This window comes from Marmota flaviventris, chromosome 2 (assembly GCF_047511675.1).
Source record: "Marmota flaviventris isolate mMarFla1 chromosome 2, mMarFla1.hap1, whole genome shotgun sequence".
NCBI classification, from domain to species: domain Eukaryota; kingdom Metazoa; phylum Chordata; class Mammalia; order Rodentia; family Sciuridae; genus Marmota; species Marmota flaviventris.
This window is the reverse complement of record NC_092499.1, coordinates 162,171,114-162,185,541: the sequence shown is the minus strand read 5'-3', so window position 1 is coordinate 162,185,541 and position 14,428 is coordinate 162,171,114. Positions and strand designations below refer to the sequence as shown.

Here is a 14,428-nt window from a genome sequence, read left to right as displayed (position 1 = left end):
TCACGACCTGGTCTTTCTCTGATCCTGTTTCCTCATCCATAAACCAAAGCTAATGATCGTCACCCTTGCAGTAGCTAATTTTAAGAATAATATTAGAGGGTTGCGGTGGTGGCTCAGCAGTAGAACACTCGCCTAGCACGTGTGAGGCCCTGGGTTCAATCCTCAGCACCACATAAAAATAAATAAAATAAAGGTATTGTGTCCAATTACAACTAAAAAATAAATATTAAAAAAAAGAATAAAATTAGTTAATGACCACATGGGATTTAGAATTTCTAGTAAGTGAATGAGTATCCAAAAATAATTATTAATGACCAAAATTACTTATCAAGACCATTACACTAAAAGCACTAACATTCTCAATTTATAATAAAGTATATAGAGCCCACTGATATTTATTCAAACATCTATGAATAAATCGATAAATGCAGAAACAGCTATTTTCCTCCACTGGGCAGCAAAGGAGAATAATGACTATATGGGGAGATGGAAAGAGCGGGGAACACAAATGCCCACACCAGAGCCAATAAGAATGATGAACCTCCCAGGAGGCCCTCTTTGGCAGTTGCCTTCTAGGTGCCTGACAAGATGAAGAGGTCCAAGTCCAAGGGGGCCAGCATGGACCTCCCCTGAAGAATTGACTCCATCTTTTCATAAGTGGAGATAACAAAGACATGGAAACAAACTGGAGGTTCTCAGTCCTCAGTATGGGGCCAGGTATTAACAAAACACCGTCCCAGCTTCCCTTGAGTTGCAAGTTTAACTATAATTAACACATTTTCTTTCACACACACACACACACACAAAAAAAAAAAAAAAAAAAAAAAACCCTTTGGTAATATTGCATCCCACTTCTAAACCTGTGAACAGTAAAAAACTATTGAACTGATTTAGAAAAATAATCATGAAATAAGAGTATATAAAGTAAAACAATTTTAGATCAAAGGGCTTTATATTATGCAATTGCATATCTCAAATAACCTTGCAACAGTGGTCCACTTCATGCTTTGAATATAGTCCTTGCTGCTCTGCCACTGCAACTTAGTTTTTAAATGGACATTTCTTTCTCTTCCTTTGTCCCTACTCCTCCCTAATCTCTCCCCTTCCCTAATCTCAAGGGAAACAGAGCTACCTTTCTTCCCCATTTTAAGCAGATTTATCTGTCCTTGAGTACATACCCACCATAGGAACTAAGTAATCCAGCCTTTAGGGATGGTACCAGAAGATCTCAGAAATGGACTAACTCCCAAATTAACAAGTGAATTACAATTCCAACAAAGAACATGTGGAATGTAGCCTTTGAATTACCTCTTAAAAAGACCCCTGTTCCTGCTCATGGGCAGAATCACAGCCTCTGGGACAGGAGACCCCTATGTTTCTCCTTTGCTAGCAAAGCAATAAAACTACTTTTTCCTTTTTCTCAAAACCATGTTCTTGTTATTGGATTGGCACAGGGACAAGGACTCAGCTTTCCATAACAAACTCTCTGATGGAAAGACACACATGGATTTATCTCTCTCCCTCTGGCGCACATGCTCTCTAGCATTCTCTCTCCCCCTATTTCTCTCTCTCTCACACACACACACACACTCTCTCTCTCTCTCCACCTTTGTAGCAAAGCAACAGAAGTTTAATCTCAGATTATGTTTAGTAAACACTCTAAGTAATCAAAGAGCTTTTTTAAAATGCTATATGTTATATTCATAATATTTATACCTTGAATATTGTGCACACTAAAGATATTTTTAAATAAAAAATAAATAAGCCATTTATTTCACATTATTTTCAAAGTTCACCTAAAAGAAAGAAAAAATTTCCACATGCTCTGAACTCTAGGAGTCATCAAGAGCAACAGCCCTCCTGATGGAAGCCCACCCAAACCAGCAGAGCTCTCACTCCCCACGGGAGAAACTCCCTTTTCTCTATCCAGCCAACCCCTACTTCCCTCCCTTGTCCCTTCAGCCTCCTTTCTCCAACCCCTAACTCCCTACCTGCTCTTTCTTTGTTAAAATAAAAAGACAGACAAAACACCTGTCCTCTGCCAAGCCTGGGTTTGCAAAGCCCAGGTGAGAGCTGGGATCTGAGCCAGACTGTGTGCCTCCAACAAGGAGTAAAGGAGTTTGAAAAGATGTCATTACAGGAGCCAAATTCTTCCCAGGTAAACAGGATCTAGGCTCTCTCCTTCCTTTCATCTCACCATTAATGGGAAGGGCAATCAACAGGTGCCACCTCCATGCCCTTGTGGCTCACACACATCCCCCAGCCTCCTGCAGTTATGGCAGCACCTCCCATAGCTCATTAGTCCCCTCCAGAGCCATTTAGCCTAATCTGGTGGCCTAACCCAGCCAGCTGGGCTCAGGCCTTGACCTGCAGAGCCTCCAACACTGATGAGCTCTCTCCTTCCAGAGCCTGGAACCCAGGGCAAGGCATGACAGTCTACTCTCCTGCTTTCCCCGCCCCCTGCCCACCCTCCACTGCTCAGTCCTCCACTCTTGCCTCCTTAATTGTGGCTGTTAGTAACAACAGTGATGGAAAGAAACAGTAACAGCAATGGTTCACTGATGGTACACAGTTCATCTTATCTCCCCAACAACATATGCAGCATTATTTTACAATAGTTCTCAAATGTGACCTCAGAACCCTTTTACACTCTTAAAAATTACTGAGGAGCCCAATGAGTTTTTATTAACATCAATCATATCCAGTGAAAATTACCATATTAGAAATTAAAACTAAGAAATGTTTTAAACAAAATGCACAGCCCACAGCCCCAAAACATCATTAGACATCATAGTTAATGTATATGGAAAACACTGTATACTGGTTACACAGTACTGCTATCCCCTTGCTCTCGTTTACTGTGGTCTTCTGGAAGACAACATTCACTTCCATCACAGCTGTCACCATCTTCAAGTTGGGACAGTCAGGAACCCCCATGAAAAGCAGCATTATGAGGACAGTAAAAACTCTTGAATAAAAAAGGCACATAACACCTTAGTACTACTGTGCAAACAGTTTTGACTTTATGAACCCCCTACAAGAGTCTCAACAATTCACAGCTGTCCCTGGAACACACTTGGGAGCACTGCTGTTTTATATAACAAGCAAGTAAACCTTACAGAGTAACAACAACTACCCAGGTCCCTCAGCCAGCTACTGAAGAGCTCTGGTCTCGACCTTGGTTACACAGTATTGCTATCCCCTTGCTCTCATTTATTGTGGTCTTCTGAAAGACAATATTCACTTCCTTCAAGTTGGGACTGTCAGGAACCCCCATGAAAAGCAGCACTATGTAGATAGTAAAAACTCTTGAGTGAGGGAAGAGATAGTCAGAGCCCCCACCCAACTTCTCACCCCACCAAAAAGGGCAAATGCACTCCTGGACCTTAACTCACAGCCTGTTAGCTATTAAAAGCATGGCATGTGCTTTCCTCTGCCCTCCCACCTGCACTCATAGCTTGTTAGTTATTAAAAGCATGATATGTGCCTTTCCCTACACTTTCAACTCTCAGTCTTATCAGCTGCAAAAACCAGGTGCATCATAAAGGCCAGGATTCCCCTGCCATGACTCTCCAAGGACAATCAACATAAAAGATAAAACTGTTGGGGAGTCACCAAAACAGCAAACTCCCAGAACCCTTAACTTGTTACATGATTTGTGTTTTCTTCCAGCCTCCCACCTATCTAGTCTCTCAACAGCTACAGGAACTCAAACTATAGTGTAAAGATGTTTATGCAGGATGCAGCATCAATATGAGAGATGAACAATTGGTGCCAGGATGACAGCAATACTACCCTGTCCCTCAAGGTTGAAACACTGACCAAGGAAAAGAAAAACATCTTTTGAAATGCACCTGAAATTATTAACATTCTAAACTCTAGCCCAGCCCTACTACCCTTTCATTGGAGTAAAAATAGATCTCCCTCTTTGTCCCCAACAGCCAGCTTGACACTCTCTTGGTCATTGCTGTGTCTCCCTTCTGCTCCAGCAAGAAGTCTCAATAAGAATCTTGCTCCTGGAACTTTACAGATTCAATGCAATTCCCATCAAAATCCCAATGACATTCCTTGCAGAAACAGAAAAAGCAATCGTGAAATTCATCTGGAAAAATAAGAGACCCAGAATAGCTAAAGTAATTCTAAGCAGGAAGAGTGAAATTGGTGGTATCGTGATTCCAGATTTTAAACTATACTATAGAGCAATAGTAACAAAAACAGCATGGTACTGGCACCAAAACAGGCTGGTAGACCAATGGTACAGAATAGAGGACACAGAGACAAATCCACAAAATCATAACTACCTTATATTAGACAGAGGTGCTAAAACCATGCAATGGAGAAAGGATAGCATCTTCAACAAATGGTGCTGGGAGAACTGGAAATCCATATGCAACAAAATGAAATTGAATCCCTTTCTCTCACCATGCACAAAAGTCAACTCAAAATGGATCAAGGAGCTAGGAATCAGACCAGAGACTCTGCGTCTAATAGAAGATAAAGTTGGCCCTAATCTTCATCACGTGGGGGCAGGCCCCAAATTTCTTAATAAAACACCTATAGCACAAGAGTTAAAACCAAGAATCAACAAATGGGACAAATTCAAATTAAAAAGTTTTTTCTCAGCAAGAGAAATAATGAGAGGTGAATAGGGAGCCTACATCCTGGGAACAAATTTTTACCCCTCAAACATCAGATAGAGCTCTAATCTCTAGAGTATACAAAGAACTCAAAAAGTTAAACAACAAAAAAGCAAATAACCCAATCAACAAATGGGCCAAGGACTTGAACAGAAACTTCTCAGAAGAGGATATACAATCAATCAACAAATACATGAAAAAATGCTCACCATCTCTAGCAATCAGAGAAATGCAAATTAAAACTACTCTAAGATACCATCTCACTCCAATAAGAATGGCAGCCATTATGAAGTCAAACAACAATAAGTGCTTGCGAGGATGTGGGGAAAAAAGTACACTCATACATTGTTGGTGGGACTGCAAATTGGTGCAGCCAATTTGGAAAGCAGTATGGAGATTCCTTGGAAAGCTGGGAATGGAACGACCATTTGACCCAGCTATTCCCCTTCTCAGACTATACCTAAAAGACATAAAAAGAGCATACTACAGGGACACAGCCACATCAATGTTTATAGCAGCACAATTCACAATAGCTAGAATGTGGAACCAACCTAGATGCCCTTCAATAGATGAATGGATTAAAAAATGTGGCATATATACACAATGGAAGATTACTCAGCACTAAGAAATAACAAGATCATGGCATTTGCAGGCAAATGGATGGCATTAGAGCAAGTTATGCTAAGTGAAGTTAGCCAATCCCTTAAAAACAAATGCTGAATGTCTTCTCTGACTCAAAATGGGATAGGGAGGAAGAGCATGAGAAGAAGACTACCACTAAATAGGGAAGAGAGGTGGGAGGGAAAAAGAGGGAGAAGGGGAGTTGCATGGAAGATGGAAGGAGAACCTCATTGTTATACAGAATACATATATGATGTTGTGATGAGAAAAAGAAAAAAAAGTGTGTCACATTAGATTGGATAGAGAGAAAGGATGGGAGAGGAGGGGAGGAGTAGAAGGGATAGGAAGGGCAGCAGAATAGAATAGACAATGATTGATGTATGTACATTCCATGTATGTATTATATGTCAAAATACATTCTGCTGTCATGTATGACTAAAAAAAAATTAAAATAAAGAGTCTTGCTCCTGGAAAGAGGAAAGGGAGAGTGGTGGGGGTGAGGAACAGGAATTGAAATCAAATTTCATGCATGTATGATTTTGTCAAAATGAACCCAATTACTATGTATGACTGTAATGCTCTAATAACAATAAGAGACTTGCTCCTGTAGCAATTGTGCTTTATCTGATTCCTCTGATGAAAAAATCCATCCAGTCACTAACACAGTGACCTCCAAATGTGCATTTGCAGAGCTGATGATTCACCCAGATGGGTTATCTCACCTCCTAATCCCTGGATCTCCCATCAGCATCCTGAACCAACTCAAGTGGCCATCATGTACCTTCATCCACCCTAGCCAGCTCTGTGCCCAGCATTACCACCTTTGGGAAAAGTAGTCAGTCTTCCACTTGAGTATATATTGTTCCTACACAAACAAGAGGAAGTAAATACACTATTTGAAAGTAGTTATCTATGGATCGTGGAATTAAGAGTGACTTGCAATTTGATTTCATTGGTACAATCTTACACATAACACATCTTTTATAAGCATGTGTTATCTTCATAATAAAAATAGGTTTTGTTTGTAAATTTTGTTCTTTGATGCTGCCTTTCCTTTCACTACTCCACCTTAGTCTAGAATCAGATCATCATGGGCCATATTTCAGCTCTTTATGGTCACCAGGCACTTAGCCATCCTGAACTCTGTGACACAAACAGTCAGGAAAATCAATGGCATGTATAAAAAGTATAAAAAGTACTTTGCCCAGCACTTGGCAAACAGTAAATACGTGTTCATTGTTGCTGTGCTGTTATTATTATTTCCATTAAATGAAACTTCTGAAAACACCAATTTTTATTGTGAAATAACACACGCTTATAAAAGATGTGTTATGTGTAAGACTGTACCAAAGAAATCAAATTGCAAGTCATTTTTAATTCCATGATCCATAGATAACTACTTTCAAACAGTGTATTTGCATCCTCTTGTTTGTGTAGGAACAATATATACTGTATTGAAACCATCAGTAGATTCCGATATTTATTTATATAACTTTTACTTTGGAGCCAGGCACTGTCAGAAATGTTACTTATTCCATCTCCATCTCAGCCCAATGAGGAGAGTTTTGTGAAGACCACCATTTTACAGATGAAGAAACTGAAGCACACAACTAAAGTGCCAAGACATGAAGCTAGGAGTGGCAGGGTTGGCATTCATCAAGTCCTGTTTAACCATACTGCCCAGAATTTTCCACAGTCGTAGGAATGTTCTATATGTAGGCTGTTTAACATGTGGTTATGGAGCCATTTGAAGTGCCTAGTGCACCTGAGTAACTAAAATTTTGATTTAAAGTTCATGTGGCCAATAGCTATATACTAGTAGTGAGCACAGGACTTTAGAGAAGAAAAACCCAAACCCCCATGTTTAACAAAGAAAAGCCCCTCTCAACTAATTCTACAAAAATTTCAACTGCTCTTTAAAATTACTAATAGACTAACTTTGTTCTTACCTCCCAGTCATCCCCTATCCTCCCCTCATCAAGTCTTATACCTCATTGAAGAACTTTAAAGAGCTAGAATAAGGTAAGACAGACCTGGGTTTAAATCCTGACTCTATATGGTCCTAGTGTGTGACTTTGGGCAGGCTGGTTCACTCTGAGTCTTTGTTCCTCATCTGTACAATGGGCTGGCAATAGCAACTTCCAAAAAGCATCCCCAAGTACTTACCAATTATTGTATCAGAAAATGGTCTCTGACAATATCCCCTCAGGACTCCATTCAAACTCCACCCGCTTGTCCCAAACATCCAGGAGAGCACTTCCCCCAGGCTATAGAGTCCCCTAGAGGATTCATCACATCCCACCAAGTCACTGATCTGGCAGTGCCTTCAGGACCACTAAACCAGCATTTTCCTGAGGCCAAAGGCTCCTGTCATCTGTGAAACCAGTCAACTGTGAATCCTGAGGCCACAAGTACCCATACAAAGGGCCCTAAAGGGAACTGGAGCAGGCTCAGCCCAGCACTATTACCTGAGAGTTCAGTCTCCCCTTCATAAAACGAGGATTAAAAACCCTCTGTCAAGTCATTTGGCAGGAGAAGAAATGTAGCTGCCAAGCCAGAGCAATGAGCATGGGACCTGAAGGGAAGCATCTCCACAGATCCCTTCCCATCCTTAACACAAGAGTTTCTGTCATCATCACAAAACCCTGGCACTAACCAGGAACTAGTTTCTCTTTGCTACCACCTTGTTCTTGCACTGGGAAGACTTTACCATCTGGGTCTTTGTTCCTCATCTGTACAATGAGCTGGCAATGCCAATTTCCAGAAAGTATTAAGGATACTGATCCCAGTCAGAATACCAGTGGCATGTTTTACTTTCTTTTTTGAACTTGGGAGACATGACATTAAATTCTACCTGAGTGGTTAATCAAGAAGAAAGGCTGAGAACAGGCAGAAAAGGGAAAGAATTAGGTGAATCTGACTTAGATGAGAAAACATTCACAAAGGTGGCCCACTGCCAGTCCTTGATAAATATTTTTTGGTAAAACATTTTTTAATATTTGTTTTTGAATAAAGGTACAGTCATTAAACTATAAAAATAATAATAGTAATAGCTAATTTTTAATTATTTGTTTGTTTATCTATTTATTTATTTACTTATTTTGGTGGTGGTGGTGGTGGTGGTGGTGGTGGTGCTGGGAATGAAGCCCAGGGCCTCAACCATGCTAAGCAAACACTCTACTACAAGCCACATCCCTGGCCCAACAAGAAATCTCTGGAGCCTCTGCTAGATACAAGGTACCATATGGAAAGCTTGATCCTCAAGTATTCCCTCATTTGAATCTCACACTGCATTTTTTTTCACATTATCAACTGCAATGCATAGCTCCAACCTGAAATCTATTTAGTGATCTACAAACAGCATTTGTTAATGAAACAACAGAGTAAGGTAGAATAGCAAGTATAAGAATGAATTGCATATAATTCATGTACACCTCATGGGTCCTTTTTCCTCTCTACAAGATGTACAATTTAAAATGTATTTTCTCATTCAAAAACATGTAGGGAGGAAACCTCATCTTTATAACTTAGAAAACTATATGTAACTACTATTACCATTTGATTAAAAAAAAACCCTAAGATTTAAAACAATTAAGTCTCTTGCTCAAATTTACCCAGTTCATAAATAACAGGCAAAATTTTAGCCCAGGCACTCTGTCTTAAGACCCTAACCCTTTCAACATTGTCAAACCAATGGGGTGGAAGAGATGGCCCTGAAGGATCACCTAGATTTTTCCATAAGAAAACAAGGAAGTAAGACCAATTAGTTACCAAATTATTATTTTATTATCCCCTCAGAGGAAAATAAATTAAACCTATAAAATTGCAAAAATTGAACCAATTTTTTAAAAAAGACTAGACATAAATAAGAACAAAGAAGAAGTCACAAAAAATGTGTATAATAATATACAAATTGCTAAACTTCTGCCCCCAAAATTGTGAACACAATTAAGTTTCTGCTAAAGATTTACTCATTTGAAAAGCATAGTTGTGACTTTGGGCAAGTTAACTGTGCTATAGTCTGAATGCTTGTGCCCCCTAAAATTCCAATGTTGAAACCTAGCCCACACTGAGATGATATTAAGAGGTGGTGCCTTTTCGGGGTGACTAGGTCCTGAAGGCAGGGCCCTTGTGAATAAAATTAGTATCCTCCAAGAGACTTTTTTTTTTGCCCCTCCCACCAGGTCAGGACACAGCAACAAGGTACCCTAACCAGATACCTTGTCTGCCTGACCCTTATCTTGGTCTTGCCAGCCTCCAGAACCATGAGAAATGTTTGCCGTTTTCAAGCTACCCAATTTATGGTATTTTTTATAGCCACCCAAAATGACTAAGCAGCTATGTTTCCCACTCTGTAAAATGGCATAACAATGAGTCTCCACCTGCTCAAAGCATTGCAAAGATTAGATTCTGTACCTGATACTCCTGCCAGAGAGTCAGGCAGAGAGCAAACTCTCAATAAAGGTTACTGCTATTATGCCTAAGCAAGATAATTGCTCCTTTGCATCTGGAATGACTACTTCTGCCACATAAGCTATAAGGCAGTATAAACAAATAAACTCATCAAATCTTGGTTGGAACCATGCACTCCTGTTCCACACAAGGACAGATTACTATAAAGGCTCCTAACTCAAAAACTCAGTATCCTACCATTTTGCCCCCATTCATAAGATTCTGGCTACAACAGCATCCACACTGAGCTCCAGGCCCCTTTAATCTTGTTGGTTGCCACCCCCTAGCCTGAGGCTCCACTACTCTAAAAATTACCATCAAAAAATTTTTTTAACAACTTCCACTAATGGACAACCAACAGGAAGTTCTTTCTCCAGAACCAATGGCTCTTTTTAGGTAACTTTTAAAAATTACATAAACAAGTTGTTAATTATTCATTATAAAAGTATGCATGAGTAATGTGAAAATTCAAACAGTAACAAAGAAAAAAAACTTTCCATCTTTGCCTCACATATTCTTCATCAGGCCTCCTCTTTAGAGGTACTACTGTTACGTTTCTTATGAATTGTCCCACACAGCTATAGTTGTGTGTGTGTGTATGTACATACATACAACTCATACACACACACAACTTTAAGCCGCTGTACTATGTGTGTATGAATGTGGACATCTTGCTTTTCTCAATCCCCTATCTTAGAGAGCTTGAAAGATCAATGTTTTTTCTAAGTGCTGCATACAGCGTTCCACCATAGGATTTAGACCTTAATTTTAAGAAATTCCCCACATTTTTACATTCACGTCATTTATAGTTTTGTTGTTACAAGCAAGCATCTTTATATATTCAGCTTGGTAGGTAGGATATAATCCCCATAATAATTCTTAGAAATGAAATCCCCAGATTAAAGGGTCCAATTTCTAATCTTGACAATTACTACCAATTTTTCCAACATGAAAGTTTCAGAGATTTTGACCCTCTACCATTATCAACTTGAAAGTGTCTGTTTTGCCTTTCCTTTACCAGCACTGGTTCATATCTGCCAAGCACACTGGAAAAAAAAATTTTTTGCTTATTACCATTATAACTTGCACATCTTTTTTATGAATTAGGTCAAGTATTTTTTGGTTGACCACCTATATACCTCTTGTATTTTACTGCCAAATTCTGGATCTTTGACTCTCCCTGAAACTCTCTTTAGAAGGTTACCAGTATCCTCATCTCGAAGACCGAGGACCTCATCTTACTGTCATATCATCTTGGTAACACTTGACACCAAACACAGCCGTCTTCAGGGGACCCTTCTCCCTTCCCACCATGACAGCCTGCTGGACTGGTTGTCCTCTGTCTGCTGTAAGCCACTCTTCTCCCTGGAATCCTAAGAAGAGTTATACCCCAATGTCCAATTCCTGGCTCCCTTTCTTTCTCACCTAACATTAAAACTGTTGCCTATATGCAAAATATCTCCCAATGACAATCCTGGTCTAAGACCTAAAAACAAATCTCCAACCTTCTGATGAACACCTCTAGCAGAGATGAATCTTCTCCTTCAATATACACATAGCACTTTTCAGTGACACTTAACTATACTTCGTGTAACTCAACATATCCAAGATAGAAAGCATCAACTTCACCATGCATTCCCCAAATCTTATTCACCTCTTTGAGCATCAAAACTCAGTTAATGACTCCACATTTTTCCTCTAAACCCTCCTTCTGATCGGTGGAGCTGCCAATCCTGTCAATTATGTCAGTTAACTATCTTGGTATCTCTATCCCACCTTCCCATTTCCCCTCTAACCTAGACAACTGCTTCCTTCCGTCATGCCCCAATTCTGATGCCACCAATTGCCTGCTGAGCAAAAATGTCAATTCAATCTACCTCCACAAAGCACATGGTTTCTGGGCTTGTTTTCTGCCAGTGATCCATGAACCTGGGCTTAAGGTATATATTGTCAAGGCACTTAAATCACAGCACCTTTGCCAGAAGGCCCAGTTTTTTTAGAGTCATATCATTATACCATCCCTCCCTCACCAGACAGGGAACTCCTAGAAGACACTCATCAGACAAAATTCATTCACCTTGTATTCTGAATAGCACCCAGCACATTGCTGTGTATTTGGTAGGTGCTTAATAAATACTTCCTAAATTATCTAATATAGTTTTCTAGTATGTTCCATATTATTCCAAAGAAGAAAAAGAACAACTAATACATGAAAATCCATATTTTTAAATCATTTAAATGACTTTGGGGTCTGTTTATCTTGTATGACTGGATATAAAAAGAAACATAAATGTTCTTTTATGGCTTAAGAAAAGTCAAACTGTTCCCTAAACAGCTTTAGAAGAAACCTGAAAAAAATCACACATATTCCCTCAATAAATAAATAAATAAACTCACCCTGATTTCTAAAAGCACTTATTTTCAATGGTTCCAAATCAGAAAAATGACTTCCTACTCAACAATGGAGAAAATAGATTCAGGTAAGTCAAGAAGTATGGAAATCTCCTGATTTTATGATCTTCTGATGCCCTAATCAGCTATCAGAAGGACCAAACATTGACCTCCAGAGTTGTTAGTATGACTAAAAGGGAGAGGCCATATGGTAAGTCAAATGTCCAACAACTCAGTTTAGAAATTAATAAAAACAAATTGCTCTGTGTGAACCGTGCCTAACAATTTGCAGGACATCCCATTTAAGTATACTTCATTCTTTCAAGTTAAACCAATTTAAAAAGTAACTTTTCCAAAGTATCTTTCTTAACAGGTTATAAAGAGGTCATTGAAAAGGAAACACAGGTTCCTTTTCAGTGAATGAAAAGTGAAATAATTCTGAAAAGCATTACTTAGTAGAAACATAAAACAAGATTAAATTCTACACGTGTTCACAATTCTTGCCCTCAGCATTATTTCAAACAAGGGCAAAGTGTCCTTGACTTTTTTCCCCAGGAGTCAAAACTTTAGTCAAAGTTTTCCTATCCCCTCTTTTCATCCGAGGTTAAGAACTGCTAAGTTACTATTTATAAGTTAGGGTTCACATTCCGAAACTCTAAATCATCTCTAAGACATTAAAAAAAGTAGCGTGGTTAATAGTTACAGAACTTCTGAGTGGGCACAAATGAGGGTTGCGCCTGACATCTCAAGGTGCCCCCTCACCATTCCCATGTTCCCCCCAAGTATCTCCGTGGAAGTGATAACCTTGATGCTTTTTAAGGGGAAACGAGCAAACTTCCCCAAGTTATTGGGTTGGGGACAGTTTATAGGAAATCTTCTTCCTGGCCTCTTGAACTCTTTACCCTTAGGATTCCCTCCAGGACAGAGTGAAAAACGCAGCAAAACACGAAGTTCTCCAGGCCCCCAGAGGCCCCGGCCTGGATCAGGTGGGCCGGGAGCTTGCCCTGACACTTAAATTCACGCTGGCCTCTCAGGAGAGCTAGAGAACAGCTTCCTCTAGGTGGGGGTAAAGCAAGGGTGGGGGACGAGCTGTCCCACTCACCTGCGATTCATGGGCCGGACTCTCACGGCCACCTTGACAGATGCCATTGCTCATCCCAGCCCGGCTCGGCCCGGCCCGGCCCTGTCCGACCCGCGGGGATTCCCACCAGGCCAGCGCCTCGCGGCCGCCGGCAACTCTACCACTGAACCCGCGGCCCCCGCCCACTTCCCACTCGCCCCCGCCCCTCGGCTCGGGGCCGGACCTGGAGTCGCGCGGCGGCCCCACCTGCCAGGCCACTGAGCATGCCCAGAGCGGCTCCGGCCCGGAAAATCCTAGAACCGGGGTTTGGAGGCGGCTCCGGCGGCGCGAAGGGGCGGAGCCAGAATGCTTAGCCTGAGATGGGCGGGGCCAGGATACACAGGGGCGTGGCAAATCGCCGGTTGCAGCCCTGCTGGCTGCAGCAGGGAAGTTTCTGAGAGCGATCATCCGCGGATGATTGCGAGAGAAAAACTCATCCTCACCCCTGAAAAACTCGGGAGGAGTCGATCACTGCCATCTAGGGTCACAATCCTGGAGACCGATTAACAAAAACAGAATTTTTCAACCATTAACAAAGACCTGGCTTTACCAGCAGTGCATGAATTACAGCTCATCCGTTTTACAGAGGAACAAACTGAAATTATTTCAGAGAAGATGATGGTCAGTTTGTTAGCGGTGAACTCTAAGTCTTTCTCTGCTGACTCTATAAATGTCCAAGCATGTGTTTTGGACCCCTCAATTTCGGGTACCAAGAAAATAAAAAGAGTATGAGATGTTTTAAATGCAGGAGGGAATGTTGTATTGGCTGAAATCAGATCTCAGTAAAAGTGCTTGCATTTATGTTAGTTAGCAATTTTGGTTTAAATCATAAAGGAGTTAGGAGAACCATCTTTATCTTTTTTAAAGGTTAGGACTTCCAGTGTAAGTAAGCTTCCACCTAACTCCCCTCTATTGTAAAATGAAATCTATTCATTTAGTCATGCATGCATGTATTCTTTCACACAAACCCAAAAGACCACCAGTGAACCGCAGGGTCACCTGCTGGTCACATTAATCAAGGCATGACCTGTCTTCCTCTTGCTGTCCCTTTCAAGTTAGATGGGCACCAACAGCCCAGCCCTTCCTATCACTAAGAGATGGCAACTGGTAAGTCCACTAAATGCCCTGCCACTCCCTCAAAGCCAGTACCTGCGATGTGCGGGTCAACCTTGGCCCCTACATCCCTAACTGGGCCACAAAGGGAGGT

General features: G+C 40.8%; 1 protein-coding gene across 2 annotated transcripts in view; it reads right to left on the bottom strand.

Annotated features, from left to right (window-relative positions):
- The window catches only part of Kif16b (kinesin family member 16B), a 300,714-nt gene extending 287,364 nt beyond the window's left edge, over positions 1 to 13,350 (bottom strand). For both annotated transcript variants that reach the window (XM_027921573.3, XM_071608712.1), the window contains exon 1: positions 13,204 to 13,350. In XM_027921573.3, coding sequence (XP_027777374.1) covers positions 13,204 to 13,250 — 47 coding nt within the window. In that variant the 5' untranslated portion in view covers positions 13,251 to 13,350. The remainder of the gene's footprint in view (positions 1 to 13,203) is intronic.
- Positions 13,351 to 14,428: the final 1,078 nt, after the last annotated feature.